This window comes from Triturus cristatus, chromosome 11 (assembly GCF_964204655.1).
Source record: "Triturus cristatus chromosome 11, aTriCri1.1, whole genome shotgun sequence".
Classification (NCBI taxonomy): domain Eukaryota; kingdom Metazoa; phylum Chordata; class Amphibia; order Caudata; family Salamandridae; genus Triturus; species Triturus cristatus.
The window spans coordinates 475,339,214-475,363,149 of NC_140594.1; the positions used below are offsets into that span (position 1 = coordinate 475,339,214).

General features: G+C 42.9%; 1 protein-coding gene across 4 annotated transcripts in view; it reads left to right on the plus strand.

Annotated features, from left to right (window-relative positions):
* Positions 1 to 23,936, plus strand: part of EBF2 (EBF transcription factor 2) — a 191,344-nt gene that overhangs the window by 162,892 nt on the left and 4,516 nt on the right. The window contains exons 8-16 of one of the 4 annotated variants that reach the window (XM_085632772.1): positions 1,134 to 1,251; positions 6,219 to 6,349; positions 8,454 to 8,580; positions 11,164 to 11,252; positions 13,588 to 13,653; positions 14,822 to 14,993; positions 15,787 to 15,972; positions 17,606 to 17,773; positions 22,809 to 22,880. In XM_085632772.1, the coding sequence (XP_085488898.1) occupies positions 1,134 to 1,251; positions 6,219 to 6,349; positions 8,454 to 8,580; positions 11,164 to 11,252; positions 13,588 to 13,653; positions 14,822 to 14,993; positions 15,787 to 15,972; positions 17,606 to 17,773; positions 22,809 to 22,837 (1,086 nt within the window). In that variant the 3' untranslated portion in view covers positions 22,838 to 22,880. Of the gene's footprint in view, positions 1 to 1,133; positions 1,276 to 6,218; positions 6,350 to 8,453; positions 8,581 to 11,163; positions 11,253 to 13,587; positions 13,654 to 14,821; positions 14,994 to 15,786; positions 15,973 to 17,605; positions 17,774 to 22,808; positions 22,881 to 23,936 lie in introns of all 4 variants that reach the window. The other 3 variants (XM_085632770.1, XM_085632771.1, XM_085632769.1) reach the window with 3 other exon arrangements.

A 23,936-nucleotide genomic window follows, 5' to 3' on the forward strand; every position in this document is an offset into this window, starting at 1 on the left:
GCCCTTCATGCCATGAAGCGTACATCTTTAGATCACAGGCTAGCCTGTTACTTTTGAATGGTGACTATCCAACACCCCAGAACCTTTTAATTTATGAAGAGGACTCTCAAAGATGGAGTTCTTTTCTCTGAGCTTCCCTATCATCTCCATTATGTGTTATAAAGGGGTGGATCTCTGCAGAGCTAGATATTTTGTTGGCAGACTTATATGTCTTCTAGCAGAGCCTTCTTTCTCGAAGTTGTCTTCAAGTTCACCTTCCTATGCGGGAAGCTCTTGTCTTACTGACTTATGATCAGTGTTGGTGAGGAATTCTTCGACCAGAGTGTCTTTAAGCTATTATCATATCTGTTGCCAAAAATATTCACATGCCCACGGAAGATGCAGTTAGACAAGGAAACTATAGACATCAACATTTCCTAGATGTTCCTGTTAAGCCACTTCCCTCAGCCTGTCAGTCACACTGGCACCTGCTGACGTTCAACATCCTAATGAGCCTATACTTCCGTTATTGCACTCTCTTATTGTTTCCTGACCAGCAGGGAATGTCATACCTTCTTGCCTAGGAATGGATGGTGTAACTATGTTGTTGCAATTACTGTCTTGTACTGAGATGCATTAAGCATTGCACTGCAAATGTATTGAGTTTTTATAGGCCTGCAAATTGTTGAAATATGTACGACACATCCTGCAATCATATGTACAATAATGCTTTGAATTTTCAAAGATTAAGATTGACTGTCTGTTGAGCTCTTGCAGAACATGCGTTTAGAAGCTCCTCACAAACCCAGACTCCTGCTAGCGCCTTAATTGCAAGCAAATAAGAGAGACAGACCATGGTCCACCCTTGTTGGTTTGTACATAAGAGATGAAGATGCTTTGTGCTGTTTCTCCAGGAACATTGACAGACTGGAATCAGTTCCATTGACAGTGTGAAGACTCTCCCTACTCTTTGATAAATCATGACCTTTATTGTGTTAGCCATTTGAAACGAGGCTCTTCCTCATCGATGTTACCCAAATTCAATGGGCCATTCCACACACACATTAGTAGGCGATAAAGAACGAGATTGCATAGGCAAGGTGACTGGTTGGGCATTTGAAGGATGTCTCTAACGCAAGCCTTTCTTATTCCAGGTGGTACTGTCAACAACTGTTAGTGTTGATGGCCACGTGTTGGCCGTGTCCGACAACATGTTCGTCCACAACAACTCCAAGCATGGTCGGAGGGCGAGACGACTTGATCCGTCTGAAGGTACGGACCCTTGTCTGGAGTATGGTACGCACCTGCACATTTCTTTTCTTTTCTTTTCTTGCTGCGTTTTTAGGTTTATTTTGGGGGCTAGTGGGTGGAGAATGTTTTTCTCTTTTGGGGCTACGGATGCAAGTTGAGGAGATTGACATTTTTCATTCTATAAAGTATTCTGGGATCTAGCTATAGTATGTGCAATTCTTTACTCCATTAACTTATGTTAACATTTACTCTTGCTTGCTTTGAATTTGATTTAGTTTAGCGGCTGCAATCTTGGGTCACTTATAATAAGAGTTTACTGCAGCAAACATTTTGAAATAACTTGTGAGTTACAAAGCCAACCTTTATGTAAGGTACAAGTTAATATTACAGCTAGAGCAGGTGCAGGGAGATAATACTGAAAATCTTTTTACTGGCACCCTGTGTATTAGCCCCAGACCTCCAGGGATCAATTTGCTATTTTGTTTTAAGAATACAGTCTGTGCCAGAAGAAGAGGCTTTTGAGGAACGCTAAGTCTACTTTCGCATCTGTGTACTCTTAAAACAGAATTAAAGAGGTCTCCAGCTTTACCCTTGCATTTTCAGGGCCCGATTACGATGCGGGCAGGAAGGACTCTGACCATTGGTCGGAGCCCTCCTGCCCGCATCGTAATCACAGATTCAGATTCCCTTCTGACCAAGTCCTTTCCATGGGCTCCATTGGAAGGGAGTCCGAATCAGTCTTCTGAATGGTTTATGAAGGGCTTGGAGAGCCCTCCCACCATTCGGAAAGCCCGCAGTAATCCCCCGGCTGGCTCTTTCTGGGCGAGGGATTACAGTGGTTTTCCACTGCCTTTTTGTTCCGGCCTTTCCAGCTCAAAAAGGCATTTGGAGACAGCTTTGGAGGCCCCCAGCAGGGCCTCCATGGGTGCAAGGCCGCCGAATGCGGCCTAGGGGGCACCTATGGTGCCCCCCGTTGATCCCTGCACCCGGTGGCAGGCACCTTGAGGGGCCCGTCACGGGGTGCAGGGATGAACTGCACCCCTGCTCTTTGCTATGAGAGCATGCATTCCATTAGGAATGCATGCTCTCTTAGCAAAGTATAGGATTGCAGTCGCATCCTAATTCCTGGGCTGGAACTGACAACTGGAGGTTGTTCGGTTCCAGTTCCAGAATGATGCCAGACGGACTTGGGTGTGTCCAGCATCGTAATCAGCCCCACTTAGTGTATTCGTCACCTGCAGCTATCCCAAACCTTTCTGAATTAATAAGCATGTTATGTCTCTATTGTTTCTGCCAGTAGATTGTTCTCCGCATTTGCTACAATTTTCAGTGCAAATATAATTCTTAATGTTGGCCTTGGGCCTCCTCCCATTCAGTCTCCTGCAGTGAGCTCTTCCAGCCTTAAAATAAGTCCGCACATCGCAAGTGAATTTAAAATAAATATACACAATTTTACACGTTCAACACTTTTAAAGTGAGTGCTTGTAAAAACTGATCCTAAATTAAATACATAAAATGTATTTTATATTAAAAATCAATCATCAAAGACAGAGAAGTACGTGCATACCTAAATCCATTTAAATAAAATATATCCGTTTAATGCAACTTTCTAACGTAAGACGCCTTAACATAGATATTTCAATCCCTTTTGTATTAAAATGAACACATATTAATATATGCACAAATGCAAACATTTCATCTTAAAATGAACACATATTTCCATTACATCTTAATGAATACATGCAGACAATAAATCATACATTTAACGCATCCGAAAATAAAGACATAGATTGGATACATATTGAAGGAAACGCATCTTAAAGTAAGTGCATTTACCCAAAGCATCGTAAGATAAGTACCCACATATACTCTATCTTAAATCACACATACCCATGAGATATATCCTAAAATAAACGTATATGAAAATAAGCAATGCATTTAATGTATATTAAAATGTATACTGGCATGCAATACAACGTATAATAAATTCATGTATCACTACATGATAAAAGAAACACACATTCAGTACATCCTAAAATAAATCCATATCTTCAATTAATTGTAAAGTACGTGCATACAAAAAGAAATGTGTGTATGTGAATCATCTTAAAATAAGAACTCATTGCTTTTATAGTAAACGCAAGCACGTGTATCATTACATACATGCATTCAACCGTATCCAATGCATTTTAAAATAAATATACACATCCAATGCATCTTAAAATGAGTGTATGCATTCAGTACGACTTGAAGTAAAAGTATTCACTCAAGGGACTTTAAAATAAGCATTCAGTATTTCTCAAAGTATACTCATCCACCGGTGCTTTTTAAAATAAGCACATGTGTTTCTCTCAAAGTGACTATTTGCTGCACTCAGCTATAAGGTGCCTGAATCTGTAATAAAAGTAGTCGGATGTGGCACCTAATCAGGAAAATGATTTCTTCCTCAAATCCTATGGATCTTGGATTTGGAAATACAAGTGCTAAAAGTATGTTTTTTTAGGGTTTTCCACTGCAGTGAGGTGTGTAATTCCCCCTACAAGCCATGCTTCTGAAAAGTCATTCGCACAAAATAAACCAGGGAAAATCTTGCAAAATGTACAATGTAAAATGTACACAAATGTACACAAATGTACACAAAATGTCTCCAAAGTTGCTCTGCAGATATCTTTGAGTAATCTCACCCAAAACATCTGGCAATCTAGCGACTGGTTCTGACTCTGTGGAGATGCCGGGGGCTAAATAATATATAAGACTCTAAGGTTTTGCCTTTATATGGTAGTCACCTGCAGAGTCTATCAAGGAGGTTTGGGTGATCTGTTCCAGAGCTATCTGAGCAGCCAAATTCTGATGCATAATGCAACAATTTCAGTAATCAATTCAGCATACTGATTTCTCCACTTACGTTTGCAGGTCTTAAAGATGTTTAAAAGTGTTATACCGGGTTCAGATGTATGCTGAGGCAGAGGTTGCATGACATGAACATGGATAGTATAATGGGATCGTAGTCTCAATGCTTGCGCTGCGGTTACACAACATCAGCTAAGGATACATGATATGGGTGGAGGATACATGGCTTGGGTCCAGGTTATGGGCTTGAGTCCAAGTTCGTGTACAGCATGAGGCATGGCTAAGCAACATCGGTGTGTGTTGCACCGTTTAAACCCCGGCTCAGTAACTTAAGCATAGTTTTACAAGAATCGTGGCTTGAGCCCATGTTTCAAGACCTGAGACCATGGTGTATGACATCAGCCGAGGTCGCATCCCTAAAACCTATGTTCTATGACTTGACCCCGGGTTGTATTACTTAACTCAGGTTTTATAACTTGACACGAAGTATGACTTCAGCCTCGGTTTAACTATTTGAGCCAGGACTTCACTGTTTGAACCTGCAGTACCTAGCCCCAGTCTGGTTTATATGGTTTGGGCCCAGGTAACATAACTTGAGTATGAATTATGTGGATTTAGGCTCATTTATCTAGAGTCTGTGTTGGAAGGCTTAATATTACTTAGTCCTTATTTACATTACTTGGGACATTATCAGATGCTATCTTACTTTTACCAGGTGCCTGGCTTGTGCCCTGGTTACATACATGGGTCTGGAAAGCCTAGCTGGCGCACAGATTATCTGGTTTGAGCCCATGTAGCATGTGTTAAGATGAGCCCCCTACTTTGAATCTAGGTTACAGGCAGGATCTATGCGTGAGTGTTCCTTTCAGAAATGGGCAAGACATAAGCCCCTCACTTTGAGGTCAGGTGGTTTACAAATTGCTTTACCAACTTTAATTTCATAAATATGGTGATACAGCCAGCATATCCTAGTGATATACTGTGTGATCTTGGACATTCCCAAATGTACAGTAATGAATGAAGTGATAGCACAACAGGCACCTCGAAATGAGTCACTTGCTGTGAAGGTCACATGCAAGGCCAATATTAGTTGCTCCCAAAGCATGATGGGCAAGCACCCTCATCAATGAATGTACTCTGCCTATTTTGTGAATAAGCTAAGACAGCAGAGAACCTTGCAGCAGTCCTCCACCCGCCGCGCCTCCTAAACAAATGCACGCCAAAGACCTCTTAACGCTGATACACATAGGCCAGGCTTTTATTACATTATGAGATCTTGTTACCCTGCCCTCTCATTTTTTTCTTTTCCTTTGCTTGGCCTGTATCAACCCAAAGAAGAATTAATGAACTGGAATAAAATGATTGAATCTGTAAAGAATTTGCAGCCGTGTTAATTTCCCCCAGCGGGCAGCGCAATAGCGAAGGGAAAAAAATCCCAGGATTCTGCGCTCCAGCGAGGCGGTCTAGCTTTTCTTCCTTCCCCTTTTCCCTGGGCTGATTGGATGTGATTGACTGGCTGCTCAAAGTAGGCGCATGTTTTTGGAGCCCCGCCAAAGTTCTCCTCCAACTCTGACCCTGTCAGCATCCTGCACTGCTTGATGGATTGGCTTTGGAGAGGCCTGCAAAACCACATTGGGTTCCTGGTGTGATGTGAAGTCCAGAGCCCTGCACATATGGAAGAAAAGACTTGTCGCACGGTTTACCAAATCCATCAGAAAAAAGGAGAAAAAAAATCCTAAACACTTTTATGGGGAAGCGTTAAATAAAAGCAAACCCGTTAGTATCTATTTAATAATGAGGTCGCCGAGGAAACCCCAGCCAGAGCACCTTGTTTCCTGTACCTTGCTGAGCGATCGACTAACCAAAATACGTTAATGACAAAGTTTTCAAAACACTTTCTGCAGGCTCCATTAGGCCCCCACACTACCTTGCACTGTTGTGGGTCTCTCGTGGCCTCAATGATGCTGGGTGCCAGGGAAGGAAATTCAAGCAATTAAGAGAACTTGCAGCCAAAAGTTAATTCTTGCTTTCTGGAGCATTTTTCAAGGTCGGACGAGTTGGAGGGTCAAAATGTTAAAAAAGAATCGCCTGTAGTTACATTGCATTTAATTACTGATTATTTCCCCCCCTTTCTGTAGCCACCCCCTGCATCAAAGCCATCAGCCCCAGTGAGGGCTGGACAACGGGCGGAGCCATGGTCATCATAATCGGGGACAACTTCTTCGATGGCCTGCAGGTTGTGTTTGGGACCATGCTGGTGTGGAGCGAGGTAGGCCCCCTGCTTGTTTTGTTCTGCTGCTCTCTGCATGCTGCTGGTGTGAATGTGTATGAACACAAGCTATGCTATTCGACCTGAACTCAATGTACTGCCCTAAAAAATCCCAGTTGTCTATTTAAAGAACATATGATGTAGCACGGTTATGTTTGAGATATCTTGTTAAGCAAGACAATTGGCTTGATGAACTTCTTTACTAGCTGAGTTGGCTAGCACGTTATTGCTGTTACTCAGAGAGCTTGCTTGCAGTTAAGAAACCCAAGCTCCAATATTATAGAAACGTCATTTTTTTATTGTGTTAATTCTTTCTTGATTCAAAAGTGTATATTTCTATGCTAATGGTTAAGTAATTGTTTGACTTATGGAAGAAAAAAAACCATAAATCTAACGCAACACCGAGAAACCTCAGTTGGATATTGCCCCATAGATCAGATGGCGAAAGGCTTATTCAGAATAGCTCAGGTGGTTAGTAGAGCACTGAGAGTTTATTTAAGTAGTTAATTCTTTTTGTGCAATTTAATAGCGTGCAACTCTTCCAACCGAGTAGTATTGAAACTCTACCTTGGAGATATAATATTCTAATTGAGAGCTGTTCACTAGATTAATATCCTTTCAGATATTTCAATTGAGTGCACTATTCTGATAACCGAGTTGACCACTGCCGTCATTGAGATGGGTAAGGTGGCTGATACCCTACTGATGTTGTTCAGTTTCCTTAGCACTGTTAAGCAGTAACCCATTGAGCTGCCTAAGTTGAATAATGCCACATGAAAGCAGCTGTGGTGGCTGATAATCTTTTCAGAAGGTTAAGTTGATAAGTGCCCATCGAGATGGTTTAGCTGATGATTGTCATAGATCTACTAAGACCCTTCGGAGAAAATGAATGTATCCGAGGTCCCATTGGACTGAGTTGACTAAGGCCACATTGAGATAGCTTATATGACTAACACACCTCTATGAGAGGTCACTTGAGTAATGCCTCTTTTAAATTACCCGGCTAATCCCCTTTAAGACTGCTCAGATTCCCAGTGTAGTATTTAATTGACTAGTTCCCTCATTGGAATGGCTCAGTTGACTAGTGCTTACCTTACAATAATGTCTAACGCCACATTGAAACAACTCTGCCTAAGTGCTTAGTTAGCTCACTCCCTGTTAGCATTGGCTCATTGACTAATGACCCTTTGAGATAACTTTATTGCATGATATCCTAGGACTATGACTCAGCTGACTCACCCCTATTGAGATTGCTTAGCTGACGAGTACCATAGTAAAGTCTGAATACCAACTAATGCATCATTGAGGTAGCTCTCAGTTGACTGAATCCGCACTTTAATTTGTTATGCGAAATAGCTCAGGTGGGCTACATACACACTGATATAGCTCAGTTGACTATTTCCCCATTAATAATTTCTCAGTAGATTAATGCCCTGTTAAGATAGCTAATTCGATGTATGCCTTGCTGCGAGCACTCAGTTGACCAATGCCACCCTAGGACAGCTCAACTATATAAAACTCCAGCTGTAAGAGAGGCTTAAAATGAAAGTTAAGCTTTAATTTGTCTGTTGTTGTCGCTAGAATTGTGAAGTGACTTGGGACTACATCTCCCCAACTGTACAGCACATACTTTGGCAACTTTTCTCCAAAGAGAAAAGCAATTTAAAACCAACTCTGTTATGCACAATGCTACTAATTATTGACTAAAAAAATGAATCATGAGAATTTTTTTTAGAGCGTGCTTTGCTGCAACGGAGCCTGAAACAAAGGTGTCAAAGGAGGACAGGTCTAGCGGTAAACCAGGAGATTTAGTGAATCTGAAAGCTAGGCTGGGCTGGGGCGGTGAGGAATCTCTAGATTGTTGTTAAGGCCTTTCTTCTCTGAGCCTCTTTGATCCAGGTTACCCAGCAGCCGCCAATGCAAACCTAGTGCATGCTTAACAGTTGTGGTGATTAAACGTTACCCGGCACCAGCCATAGCATCTGTTGGGGGACCTGCTTTGCTACTGCCTTAAGCCTTGTTGAATGTGGGTGAATTAGTAATATCCAGAAATTCTAAATAAAGGAAGAAATCATGACATAGTTTCTCTTTCCTCGCTTCCCAGCTTATAACGCCCCATGCAATCCGGGTCCAGACTCCACCCCGACACATTCCAGGCGTGGTGGAAGTCACACTGTCGTACAAATCCAAGCAGTTCTGCAAAGGAGCACCTGGGAGATTCATCTACACAGGTAGGTGGACACTGCAAACCTGCATCGTTGGGGTGAGGCTCATGGGGTAGTGGATGACACCAGATCAGGTAGCAGCGTAATAATGGGTCAAGATGCAGGTAAGAGTTCTGAATTCTCAAGGAGGAAGTCAATAACTCACCGGCTAGATTGTGTGCCACATCCTTGCCCTGTAAATTAGTCAGTTACACATTGGAGATGCTCTGCGGCTTCAGTCCTTTGCGGGCCTGATGAGAGTGGTGTTACTACACCTGGTTACAGTTTGGATTTAGAGCAGATTATTCGGGTGAATTGAAGGTCTCTTTTCTGGATGAGTGCATGAGCCTGAGTGGTGATTTAAATATATTTGTTTATTTATTAGTTTTAAATATTGGATCACTACCTGAAGTGTGCCAGAGAACTTTGGATATAGCAAACATGAATTTAGGATTTTGAAATACAAAGAAGTGCTAGCCCACGAACCAGGGACACATAGACACATAAAGGATAAAGGTAGCATGATAGGTGGAAAAAAACTAAGCGTGACACATGGCAAAGATGGAGGGGGTAAGGCAAAACACAAACATAGGTGAATGCTCAAAAGGAAACTTTCACGTTTTGAATCAAATTATGTGAGGTTTTCTTGGCATCATCGGAGAGAGTTTCAGACAGAAAAAGCAGTTTCAGTACACAAATTTGGTCGCAGCAGAGCGAGATTGGAACAGTTTTAGTCTCCCGCCCTAATGCTTCTTTCCTTCCTGTTTTTTTTTTTAGCTTTTAAAGGTGTCAAATAGAGTTAGGGAGATTTGAAGAGTAAGGTGTTGCCATAGCCTGTTCTTGGAACTATAAAGTAGAAACATGTTTTAGTAGAAATTAGGTCTTTCTAAAGAGTGGTATTAGCGGATGTCGCAGTATGGGGGACGCAAGTGTTTATAGATAGAGGCGAATCAATACAGAAAGGACTGGGAAATTAGGATAGAAACAATTGATTTGTAAGTTAGTTAGCCATTCTGAGTTAAACTTTATATAATGTTAGCTTGTAACAAGGAGGAATTAGAGCATACAATTATCGCCAAAGGAGGAGATTTATTTATACATTTACGAAAATGAGTAGGTTTAAATGAAATGATTCTCTCTTGATGGTCTGTACTGAGATGTAAGATGTCCCTGCTGTATTATCTATTAGGGGGATCTTAAATAACATAAGTGCTGGACCATTGCACTGTTTATGGATATAAATATGTGTAGTGTCTAAATGGAAAAATAACAGGACACTCCATGCCAGCCTTGCCAGGATGTTAGCTGGAAACCTTCTGACATATACCACACATATGCAAAGCAAAAGCATTTTATCTTTATAAATAATGTATTTTTAGTTACTAGGTTAGAGAGTGGTCATGAGCACTGGTGTATATCTATCACAATCCCGTTGTGGGACATCACTTATGAGAAATGAGACTTTAACTTTAATATTGGATAGGTTGGGTAGGATATGGTCTGGAAGGCCTTAGAATAGATACATTAATTAAATAATCAAGGCCCACAAGGTTAAGCTCTTTCCAGCGCTGACTTAACATGCTCTCATGAGGATGGCTAAAGAGCAAGTCAATTAGATGAGATTGAAGAACCGCTTCGAAAAAATGCTTTGAAATTTAGGCCTGCTAGCCCAGTCAAATTAATAAGGAGTTATCTATACCCAGAAAGATTGGTAGAAGGATGTTTTGTGTGCGCGGGAATGTACATTTATGCTCATTTGGAAATGAGACAAATGCCCTGGGATAGGAAGGAATCTCTGATTTTCAGGTTTTTTTCTGCGTATAGGCTCAAAAACTGGAAGCATGGTAGACACATTAATTTATTTAGGTATTATGAGGTTTATTTTGAAACCGCTATTGAAAATTAAGACTGGATGTGATTCCTACCCGAAGACTTCTGAAACTGTCTTTGGTATCTCGGGTAACTGTTCCAACTTTGGACACTTGCCTAAATGTCTAACAGAGCCTTCATGTTTCAAGCAAGGCACATATTCGTGATTTTGCACTTGAAGCAGATCCTGGTACCTGCTGTTTTGAGGCCTTCTGGGGCCTTGCCATGGAAGATTGATTTTTCAAATTTTGTGCCATGAAACTGCTCATATGCTATGTGTTTGATTGGAATTATTACATGCTCAAACCTAATCATGTACCCTGTCATTATCTAATTTGAGAGGTTTGGGATCTCTGCCTGTATATGCAAATTGATAGACCCCGAACCTGTGTTGTTTTGTAAAAAGATGTATTATTGTTTTAACTATTTAAATTGACTGTAGTTATTTTCAAATTAATTTCTTTTTTTCTGTGTTTTGGCAGGAATGTAAGCATTGTAGATAAAATCCTATAAATAAAATGTGATAATGTGATAATAAAAGGGTGTTATTGTCTTGAAGATAGAGACATGTATATTCTCTAGCTTGTCTGTGTCCAGGATTGGCTTGTATTCACCTCATTACACAGTACCACCCTTATTTGAAGTATGATGTCCTACTGCTTTTCCTGTATTAAGTAGCAGTTTTTTCAGTGGTTCTGCTCCTTCCATTCATTTCTAATCAGAGGTCTTCTTCTCTTTCAGCCCTCAATGAGCCCACCATAGACTATGGTTTCCAGAGACTGCAGAAGGTCATCCCTAGGCATCCAGGCGACCCAGAGAGGTTAGCCAAGGTGAGTGCCAACTGCCCAGTCACCCCACTGTGACCTTAACAGTTAGTCTTCTTGTAGACTTGTTGAATCAAGAGATTGTGCTGACACCAATAGATGTTCTGAGATGGAGGCGCACAAGGGCCTCTGAAAGACAGAAACGGCTGAGAAAGGGTTAGATAAATGTCAAGTTCCCCATGACACATGACTGACTCTGCTCCGACCCTGCTGACCAGAGATACTAGCCTTGGGATATCTAATTTTACAGTGGCGGCGGCCGCACAAGGAAAGTGGGGGGGTAGGAAGGGGAAGTACGGGGGATTGCGGGTAAAAATAAAAGTTTTTTTAAAACGTGCCCCTCGCTGCCCTGCCACTGGCGGCCGCCTTGCTGCTTCACTCCTGGCAGTCTCTGGGAAGACACAGGCTGCCCAGACAATCCAGATGACGTTCTCGTGCGGCGAGAGCACGGCCAGGATTGGTGTGGAGTGGCCGGGTCTGCCGCTTAGACAGTGCCTCAGAGCTTGCTGCTTTTCTGCAACCTGGATGTGAACACAGCTGGTTTGGAGAAAAAGAAGTGTGCATGTCCATTTGGCTGGCCTAAGATAGCTGGCCAAACATATACCCGTACTTCTAAGTGCCCACCACTCCTGTCTGTCATGGCCCGGACCCCACGAATGCACTGTCAGCCAGAGCCCCTCCCAGAAAAATAAAATGATAATATTGTATTGTTTTAATATCATTTTATTTTTCTGTGACGGACTCTAACCAGTGGAGCGACGCTCCTCTGCCATTACGGAGGAGCAGCCCCTGACATTTCTCCCTATTAGGTCACTTCACTCCTCGAAATAATATTAAAATAGATTTATTCACAAAGAGAAACTGTACGTGACATGGTTCTGCTTTCTTGGATGCAAGGGTGTGATATGTGAACATGTTGCATGTTTTGTTGGCCCATCCCTTGCCAGCTGCCTCTTTCTGTTGCCCTCGGTAAAGTCCCTCCCCACCTGCACACAGCTAGGAATTAACAGGTCACAAGGCTGCAACAGAGGCTCGTCCCATAACCAATGAATAGAAGGACCCTAAGCTCCGACCTTAATTACGGCACAGGACTGCATTCTTAAAAACTGACCCGTAATTTGATTTGAATTTTTTTTAACAAAGAAAAGTAACAGATTCTTTTAAGGATCTTTTCCTTACTCTGCCTGGGAAGAAATATAAAATCTTATTTGCAAACTGCGTAGAGGACATACTGTCATCTTCCCAGAACTCCAAAGCACTACCCGAGTAGTGCCATAAAGACAAAAGAGACATATCGATTGCGTTATTTTTCGAGTGAATAAGTTGGAGCTCTGTAACCAACATGTTATCATTTACGGTGTGGTCCATTTATCATTATTTTAAAATGTTTTACTTTTCCCGAAGTAAATTAGTTATTCTCTGACAATGATTGCCTAGAGTTTGCAAGGTGTGAGTGAAGGGGTAACAATGTCATGTCACGTGGGCTTATGCTTTTCATTGAACGCACTAGTGGGGGCGATGTAAAGCGCTTCGCCTCTTTTCAAAGAGTTGCTTACAACAGTGCTAGAAGACGACTCCTGCTTAGAACTGACCTCACAGGGCCTAGGGTCTGTAGCTGCTTTGATAGACGCGAACGGGTGAGTTGTATTGGCTACGAGAGGCTCACTGGTATTTTTCTGCACTGTCACTTCCTGTATGTCTGTGTCAGAATCCATTCTGCACATCCTCGTTCCGGGATAGACAGGGCTGGTTCTTTTCAGCACCGAGGATAGCTCCCAGGCGGCAAGATGAAAGAGCCTAGCCCTTCCACGAGCTTGGACAGAGGTCACCACAGGAGGCGCGAGTCAGACTAGCCTCTCTAGGGTAAGGGGAGGGTTGCCTAGCAGGCCGGGACCACTGAAGCAGCCGGGGCAGTCAGTCACGTGCTCACTGCCTGAGAGGCTGACAGAGATTACTGAGATTTTATGAGAATTTAGTGCTTCAGAAGATTCTTAGACCCTGTTAACAAGTCAGCCACAGCAAAACTATCGCATGGAATTTGTGGCTTTACCACTGGAAAAATCAGTTGCACATGGTAATTCCCCATTCCATGAGCTTTCATTTTTAATTGGATGGTACTGGGGTGGAGATACCACAGGGTAATGGTACTATCACATGTAAATTTACCGTTCCCCCAGTGCTGGCAAACTTGTAATCAGGGCCCTAGAGCAAGAGCTACCACCACTAAATGCCATTTTCCCCTTGTAGAGGCTTTATCTGTGCTAAAGCTTCTTCGTTCTCTGCTGCCTAAAGTGTACAGAAGATTTTCACTTCACACCTATCTTTTTTTTTGTTTTCTCAGGAAATGTTACTGAAGAGAGCAGCAGACCTAGTAGAAGCACTTTATGGCACACCGCACAATAACCAGGTAAGAGGTCCGCTTAAGTGTTGTCTCTGGCCCTCAGAACCCGTACAAAGAGTGCTCAACAGGTGCTGTAATTTTCCATGTGAGGAATGCTTGTGGCATACTTTGCTGTCTGTAGGGCTGAACTGGTTGAGCACTGGCACTGGCACCTAGTGGCCAGTGGGGGCATGACAATAATTGGGTTTACTAGAGGGCTTGCACTATGGGGTCGTCCGAAAGAGGACACTGTAGTGCTTATCTGTGGATACCTTGATTGAGAGGATTAATGAGAAGACCTGTGTGACATTTCCACACTCTTAATGTGAGGGGTCAGCGACGTCGATGCTCATGGATATTGCAGGCAGCCGTTGCAGATGAATGTGGCCACTGTGCAGCCAGATATAGCATTAGCATTAAACAGAACTATTCTACAACACCCAACATGATGCATACAAAGGTTACCCAGAAAAATGCTGCTAGAAGTCCTAAAAGCTACTATAACCACTTGATGTGATATAACTTGCTTAATAGCAAAGCCTCAGGCCTGGTACAGTATGTCCCACTACGGGAGCACTGATTTCCTAATAAACATCCAGCCACCCTGTGCGAGGGAGTGGCTTATAAAGAAAGCAGAAGCTTTTCTGATTCAGTATTTCAACTGAAGGCCAGAACTGCAGCATGTTCCTTACAGTGACCCTGTTCCAACTCTAATGGCTTTATCACATCATACATCTTGACTGCCAATCTCCCTCTAAACAACACAAAATGTTCTACATGCATGTATGGTGGTCAATGTACAGCCAAAGTAATTAGTGACTCATCCATTCTATCAATAACCCAATAAATTAATCGGTCACTGTCGTAGTGTTTCTGTGCCCTTATTTCCTTTTGCATCAATATGCTTTTTAACAAGTGGCTACAAGAATAATCCTATTTCATGCTGTTGTCATCTTCTTGTTTCTTGGCACAGTACCCATGATAAACTACTAATACATAATTCCCTATTGTGACTCTTGCCTGATTTAAGCTACCCACATTAACTACACAAATACCAAGTTAAAAAATAAAAAATGTTCTGAAAACTAAATTGTGTACGTTTCACACATGCATTTCATACTGAGTTATCTGAAAAATATTTCTCATCAATGGCCATTTCTGCAGTGTGCCGCAAATTACTTTCTTGTTATTGCAGGATATTATCCTGAAGCGAGCCGCTGACATTGCAGAAGCCCTCTACAGCGTGCCCAGGAACCCGGGCCAGATTCCCCTGTCCAGCTCACCGGCCCACGGCATGATGGGAATCAACTCGTACAGCAGCCAGTTAGGGGTCAGCATCTCAGAGTCGGCACAGGGCAACAACCAAGGTAAGGAACCAGCCCAGATCAAGTGTACATTTCATGACCTCAAATGTCGGCAAGTCTGGCTGATATGTTCGACCCCCTTCTAGCTGGGACTGCCAGCCTTATGCTGGGGCTATAAGGTCACTTTTGAGCTGGTATCTCAAGCAAAATTGTTATGTTTCTACTAGAGAGCTAGGACTGTCACTGACCAACTGTACCAGTTGGATGGCTGTTTTTGCAGTAGTGCTATGATTGAAATGTTTCAGCTAGAAAACTATAATGTGCACACTTCATCTGGAGAGCTTGAATTGCCAAGTTTCTTGTATGGTAATAGATTGTCTTTAATCTAATGCAGGAGTGTGAACTGCTCTTCCTATACTAGAGATTGCCCATTACCTGTCATCTCTTGCAGACCAAGGATTGGGTTTCTTCTCCTCGAGGCTCTTGATAATCCCCCTTGCTGCAGATTTAGGGTTTTCTCTGTCCTGATGGAGAACTAGAGTTGTCTCTGTTCTATTGGAGATTGATTCCTTCTAGAGATTTACAACTGTTTCTCTTCTTTTAGTTTTAAAATAATTGTATTATTTCGATTGATTTCCCTTTTAGGAATTCTTTATTTGCTTATTTTTGTTGATCTGATGGCGAGCTAGAATGTAAAATGTTTTACTGGAGAGATAGGATTGCATAGTAACACTGATACACAGCCAGTCTAATGGCTTTGGGGCACCTGCTACTTTTAACACCACAAGAACAAATTAACTGTGCATATGCCCACATGTCTAATGCACCGGTACATTTTTCCCTCATACATTTCCAGGTTACATTCGTAACACGAGCAGCATATCCCCGCGTGGTTACTCTACCAGCTCAACACCTCAACAGTCAAACTACAGCACTCCCAGCAACAGCATGAATGGTTACAGCAATGTACCCATGTCCAACCTGGGTGTCCCTGGCTCTCCGGGATTCATCAACGGTTCACCCACAGGCTCCCCTTACGGAAGTAAGTATCTTGGTCAATTATCATCAGTTTTGGATTGGTATTTTCTTTGGAATAGGATTAGGATGTTGGGGGAGAGAGCAGACATGCCCCTCTTCTTCCAGCACTTCTTTAGGAATAGAGTCAGGCCAACATTATGTTCTGCTGCAAGGCACATGTGTTCTCTTGAAGGATGCTAAAGAAGATATAACTAATATTGCTGGACTACACCCTGCAGGGAAAGGGTGGGTGCCAGGATATGGATGAAGGCACTTGGTTTTGAAGTCATTAGCATATTTATTGAATGCTGATGATCTGTGTTTTAAAGTGCTTTGGGTGGATTCCACTAAACTATTGGCAAACATGGTATAAACATATCAGATTTCCGGGTCATTAACTTAATGGTACAATACCCTTACACAAGCATTATATATTTTATAGTTTAATAAACAATAACCTAGGTTTCATTTACACTGTTGCACTTCTGTCAGTAGAATACAATTCTTCTCATCCATCTGCACCAGTCAGGTGCAGTAAACTTAAATAATAATGTTAATTGTCATGTCCCTGGATGATGAGAAGGCAGACTATGAATAAGATTGTCTCATAACCTAATGGGCATACTAATGTTACTAAAAACAACCAAGGATGCTTATTCAGGCTGGATTAAGCTACTGGGATAAATATTTCTATTGAGTAAAGAATGATATATCTATCTGTCAGTCTGTCTGTTTGCCTAGCTATCTATCGAGAGAATACATAACGGGTAAAAATGTAATATGGTCTTATATTGTTTCATCAAGGGGTTGTGGTGGCATGAGAAACCATGAGGCCTGGGGCTAGTTAGCTTAAGAAGGAGTTTTTTTCAAATGGGTAAATATAGTAGTAAAAATACTGGACTGGACTGTTTGGTTCTCTTCAGAAAAGATATGAGAAAACGTGTAACTATGTTCTTACAATTTGTGGAATTTTAGAAAAAAACATACTTGCTTAAAACAGATTCTGCCCGTAGAATTGGGAGATGTTGATGCTGTTCTTTCTATAGTGCAGCTACCTGTGTATACTGCTTTAAAATAAATGTTCACATTTGTTTTTATTTCCATGATTACCATGGTGACTGAGCCATGAACTAAAGTAAAACTATGTGATATTGGGCTGTTTTTTGAGGTCGAAACCCATGTTTCACAGGATCCATTTAAACATATTCCATATTTGATAAAGTACTGTGAACTATTTTCCAGATCTCATGCGTCTGTGTGGAATATAGGGTTTTGTACATATATCAACTCAGTTACAATTTTATAAAGTACCACAGGCGCTTAGTGAACAAAAAAGTGTTACTCTCCTGGATTGTCAAGGTTTCCAATAGAATGAAGTGTGCCCTCACCATTAGACCCTGGCATTCTTACATGAGAAACGACGTCATCTTTCCTTGATTCCTTGTGGATGAACAAACCACGTGTAGAAATTGAGACAGTGACTCTCCCCCACTCTTCTGCCTTCCTCCAGTGTGAGCACCTGTACCGAGCTAGAGATGGTTCTAGAGAGCATGGGTTTCCTTGAGGTTGCACAGTTCTGTGGCTTGGGGTCAGGCAATGTTTGTATCTTTCTGTATTGCATGTATCTTGTACGATGCTGATGAATGCCTTCCTTACAGTCATGCCTTCCAGCCCAACGATCGGCTCCTCCAGTGGCGCCTCCATCCTCCCCTTCTCTTCCTCCGTCTTCCCGTCCGTCAAACAGAAGAGTGCCTTCGCTCCGGTCATCCGGCCTCAGGGCTCCCCCTCTCCGGCCTGCTCCAGTGGCAATGGCAATGGCTTCAGAGGTAAGAGCAGGCGGCTGCCCTCCAGCCGAGGTCGCTATCACTTCCCCCGTCTCACTTCTGTCATTAAACCTCCATTTGAGGCCTACTCTGGGGTTCAGGCCCCATGCTGTCTGCTCGAAGACCTTACACAACAACCTGGTACAGTAGGGGGAGTGTGGAAACATAACCGGTCCCAAATTTCCCACATATGCAAAGATTGTCATATAGCTGCGTGACCATGCACCTAAGACTGAAATGTTTGTTGATACACGGCCTTCAAAGATCTAAGTGGTACTTGTAAGTAGTCACAGCTTGGAATTTTGGTGGGTCACCCGTGCCTTGCGAAGTCAATAAAATGTCTGCGTTTTTGCTCACAACAGCAGCACCTACTATTTTCTGTGCTAAGTGCATGTAAGTTTGTGAGTGAATGAAACTCCTTTTTTAAATTACCTTTAATTAATGTAAGAAACATCTGGATATCTGAGTGTGGAATCTGTAAGTCAGTCAGTCCTACAAGCAAAGTTAGGATACATTTTAGTGCACAGCGGGGATGGGCACCAACACTAAGATTCACACTTAACCCACAGCGATGAGGTTGGAAGTGATCGGCGTCAACAGGGAATAACCCAAAAATGACTAGAGGAAGTCACTGAGACAATAAGTCACCCCAAATTTAGATGGTGGATGTCAGCCGATGAGGTCTAGGCCCACTGGATATTAAGAGTAGGTACTATGGTGTAGAGATATAAAATATTTTTGCACATCAAATGCACTGAATGCATCTGACATTTGCAGTGGGAGTGAGCGGCGGGAGGAGGCGGGTGGTAAATGATTTAAAATGGGGCATGGGAGAGAAATAGTGCTGAGTAAGGAGGGGTACAAACGGAGACCAAATATATGCTGTTTTTAGAGAATGGGTAGAAAATTGATATAATTGACAGGCCTATCAAATTCTGGGTATCAATTTTGTTGATAAGCTGCGTTGCCCTAATTTCTGGTGCCTGCCCCTCCTTTATGGAATGCCAGTTCTGCATGAAGGGCCATTCTAAAGCAAGCTGGAACTTTCGGGCCCGCTCTGGAAACTTTCAGCAGTCCCGCTCCTCAGTACCACCCTCCCTCGCAAAATACCCAACAGGTTCTCCATTGGCTGTCAGTGTCTCGTAAGTTGTTTTGCTCTAAGTGGCTAAGAGTAATGACTCTCGTTAAGGGAGGCCTGAGTGAAATGTCCCAGTTGTTATGCAGAAATGGAGAATATTTTGTTTGACAACTGGTCTATCGCCCAGCGCTTTGGGGAGCCAGCGTTAGGTTACCCATTCATCACCCCAGACAGGGATTCCTGGAAAGTTCCCACATTTTTACACTGAAACCCATTAGTATTTCGCAACCAGGGTCTTGTTTAGTCGGCTTTCCTTTCTGCCAACAGCAAGTATCAAGGAAAGTGGCAATTGGTCCTGGCTTGAGGTGGATCTGTTAGCTCAGTGGACGGATGCACCAGCAATAGGAATTTGTGTATGACTCAATGGGCAGAGGGTCAAACTCCAGTAGGTCCGTTCATTTGTTCATCCTGGAGAGGTTGATAAAATGTATACAGTCGGGTTTGGTATGAGTAAACCCCTTGTAGTCAGGTCTCTACCACTGTTTGAGAAAGCCTGGGACCGGGCTACAGGGTGGACGGCAAATACCTCCATAAGGCACCGCCTACTCCTCCCCATCATGCAATGACACAGAGAAAAGATCCAAAACAGTCATACGGTTGTGTTATCTTTGGGCTCCTCCCAGTGCTTCATTTGTGAAAGGCTGAGTGCTGGCGCCCAGAAACCAAAGACCGGTGCCATTAAATGTCAGTGCGCCGAACATCAAGTCTCGAATCCAACCAGGCCTCTTCAGCCCACCACCAGACACTCCCTGCCTCTTTATGTCACTCCTGCAGGACCCCGATTTTCCTTTGTGACGGACTGTCCGTCTTCCTCCTTCTTCCCCCTTGTGTAATTCTCTCTATCTCGCTGTCGGTAAATGTCTGAAGAAGAAAAATAAGTGGAAATCCCCAAAAATGAGTGTTGGTTGTCCGCAGCGGCATCCGCTGGCTCAAATGAAGCACTGGAAGGAAGCCCGTGGACAAGGCTTCCCTGGGTTGGGCAGAAATCTAATTGGGGGTTCAGTCTAACCATGCATTAGGAATGGGGTGAAAGAAGACAGGAACCCAAGGGTCCGGGGGTGCCCTGCAGTAGAGGTGCATCCTGTTAGATCATACCGCTGTTCATCACGTCCTTCACAATCCTACCTCAAGGGGGTGAAGGCAATGTGGTGCCGCCTACACAGAAGCAGTGTGCAAAATAACACTTTCCCTGATATCTGGGACAAACATGCCACTGTAGCCACTTGGGCTGAGAACTCATTTTGCGCGTTTCCAATGAAATGCCGAGTGCGTTCTGTAATATGTCTGCCCTGGCTCCTCACAGATGCAGCATCTCTGCGATAATTACAGAGTTTTCTGTATTCCCTGAACTCATCAGAAAGCATTCAAAACAAAATGAGCTGTGGTGAAAAGTTGCCCGCGTGCCTCCTGGAGGCGGACGCCCAGGATGCGCTCAGTTACCACTGTCGAGGCGTTGAGCTCCAGCGTGTCTCCTGGCGGCCTCCGTACGCTCGTTGGTTCTGTGTCCGAAGAAAGACCTGTTCTACAAGCTCATAAAATGTCGAAAGGAAACCATCAAGCTTGCTTGCATTTGTAGGTGACATTATCAAGCAGTTGACTTCTAATGCGTGATGACATCACGAGCAGTGGCCCCAACAGCTAGGTCTTGATAGAAGGCAAGGCACCCGATTGAATAGACACAACCTATCAAGACCTAGCTGTCCAGGGCACTGCTCTTGATGCCATCACACATTGGAAGCCAACTGCTTGGTAATGTGTAGGACCCTGTGATACGGGAAGAAGGATCACGCAATGCAGGTTTAAAGTAGAAAGATGTAGGTTTATTTTAGAGTAAGAAGATCTCATCCAGGCAGGGCAACAGGTCAATCTACACTCCAGTTACATTTCAAAAGGTAACATTCCAGCTCATGCTAAGCAAGCTGCAGCACAGGCATTGTGACATTACAGTCTTCAGTAACCATGACTGCAGCATAGATGCTACACCAGATGCCACATAATGACATCCACAAATGCAAGCAAGCTTGATGTTCATATCAATGTTTATATAAATATATACGTGATATACATATATATATATATAGAGAGGTGTTCAGTCAACGGGCTTCATCCATTGGTCTCTTAAACTGGTATTATTATTTTACTTCACCCCAACACAGTTTGCAGGATGGGGTAATGGCTCAGCCCACGTTTGTTGTTGGCTCCCTTCACTTTGAGTGATGGCACAAAGCCTGCACACATTGTCCCCATCTTCCTAAAATAGGGGCATATTATCAAGCACTGCGTTAAAATTATCGCCGCTTTAGCGGCAGAAAACTGCCGCTAAAGCGGCGATAATGGGCTTGATAATATGCCCTTGAGAATTCCCATAGAAGCCCATGTTGACACCAGAACATGGGCTTCTATGGGAATTCTCTGCGGCATATTATCAAGCCCATTATCGCCGCTTTAGCGGCAGTTTTCTGCCGCTAAAGCGGCGATAATTCTCACGCCGTGCTTGATAATATGCCCCATAGTTTGTTGGGTGACAGAGGTAAATCTAATGTGTGTGTATGTGTTTTTTTCTTTCATTGTTATCTTAACTTTAAATACCAGTTATTTATTTTGCCTGCAATTTGTGTGCCTAATGAGATGGTGATTTATTTTCTGTCTTCTTTTTAAAGTTGATATTATACATTCTTTAAGAGAAGTTGTAACATTTTAGCTGCCTCAGATTTTAATTTCTGGTTAGGTGGCAATTTATGCTTGTTTGCTTCACAAATAATAATATCATGATAATATTAATAATAAAATGCACTGTGGGCTTAAAACACTTGCTATTTAAAAGTCACCACTAGTAAAAATAAAAAAAGCACACCTGTGACTTTTTTCATTTACATTTCTTTTGCAAGCATATGACAGCTACTCTTAGGCTACATCTTATTGTTTTGTTTGTTTTGTTTTTATTTTTGTGGAACATGCTCGCAATTAAAAATACAAATTAACCATTGCGACAGCTTGACAAGGCCAGACATTTTGGCTTTCCCAGTGCTAGTTTAACCTACTCTCAAATGGTGCTGTGTTGTTTAGTCAGGGAGATCATCTTACAGAATCTAAAGATGTGGCTCCTCGTGTCCTCCATGTGACGGGTCTCTCCCAGCCCAAAGTGCCCCTTGGGTTTCCTGCATTGTCGGGTGATTGCCTGTTGTTCTTGGAGGCCTCTCAGCGCTGCTAGCTCGTTGCTTTAGTTGCAGGCTTCACACAACCTTTCAGTACAGCCCTATCATTTCCAGCATTCTTCATCTCCCTGCTCCCGTTTTCTCTGTGTTGGATTCTTTTTTTTTGCTCATGTTTATATCTGCTTGTTGATTTGTGTGGCCACCCAATCATCTGAGTGAGTGTTGTGGACACACATTTAAAACCAGTGGCCATCTGACTCCTCCTTTCATGCCATCAAGGGCCTTCTGCACTTTGCTGAAAGGAGTGACCCATCACCCTTGTCACTGCATCATGTTGAAGAGTTCTTTTTCTGATGTCTTTGATATCTGTTTCTTTGAGACATGGTGCCTTGTAAACCCACGCCATGCCTTTCAGTGAACAGTACTTTCCCTGTGTGGGTCACACGCCGCTGGTGATGCTTCTAAGATCCTTGCTCCCCACCTCGGATCTCCTGTGCTACGCCTATTTAGTGAGGCGAGAGTAGGACTTGTGCACTGTGTATTAAAGAGGAAACCCCATTGTGTGAGGGATATTTGGGGACACTACCGCATTGCAATAGCATGGTTAATCAGTGCTCATTTGTTCTCCTGTATTACATACATGTACGCTTAATATATTTGACAGTGCGTTTTCCATGAGTCACGGTGCAAAGAAATGTTTTTATTGAGCGCAGATTGTACACTAATCTGTTCCTCTCTCTTTCAGATAACTCCTTCTGCTTGATCCTGCAGTGAAGTCATATTCCTGTATTGATGACATCACAACCTATAGCCATAGGCATGTATATGATGTCACAGATCCAGTGGCATTACTTCACTGCATGATTATAGCGCATCACATGTACGTGTACTTTCTCTGAGCAAAGCATATCTGTTGACAAATTCCGCGAGCTGACAAGTGTGGTTGTAAAATCATTGGAATTGCATCGCAGAACCCAAATCACAATGGGAATACTACGCAAACGATTAGAAATTAAATGCTTATACTCACCTATGGCACAGAGGCGGACAGGCCAATAGCGTCATCAGGAGTTTTCTTGTCAGACCAGTTCCCTCTGAAAGGCTGGGGCAGAGTCAGTAACAAGTGAGGCTCACGCACAGCCTTTTAAAGGCAAAACCTGCAAGAGAAAGAAACCACTCTCACCAGTTCCGGTCAGTCAGTTTCCATGTAGACTGGTCTCCTCTTCCAAGACAGCCAGAGCGCTGAGAAGGTGCACCACCGCAGCTCGAGGTCTGAACTTCAGACCCCACGAGGGGAGACTCGGTGAGCTAAGCATCCGAAAACTAGTGGAGTTGAGGAGAGTGAGGGTCTTCTTTTCAGATACTGATCCTACCAAAATGGCATTAAAACAGTGAAAAAAGATGAGCACATATAATTTGAGAGCAGTTTTTTGCTGATGTATTCCTGTGTCTGATGCTGAGGCGAAAAGAGTGTAAAAGGTGGCTCGTAGTCCAGAGCCCAGCACGTGCAGTCTAGCTGGAGTCTTGTCAGCATCCTAGTCTGATGTTAGTTACTAGGTCAAAACAAGTTATGTTGTAGAAAGGGTCTCTCTACCTGTTTGCTTATTTTGTAAAGAGGGGTTTTGCGAGGAAATGGCAGAGTTACAGATCTTTGAATTAGTTTTTGTCCATTGGGAAATAAAACATATTCCATCCGTCCATGCCATTTCATGTCTCGGCTCAAACAAAATAGCCCATTGCTGTGCGATCACACAATGGAGCACTTAGAAACGTACCCACCCTTACGATCAAGAGATATATAAGAAAGTAGTAATGCAGTCCAGTGGTTGATGGTATGCACTTCCGTCAACCACCACTGGTGGCAAGGGCTCTA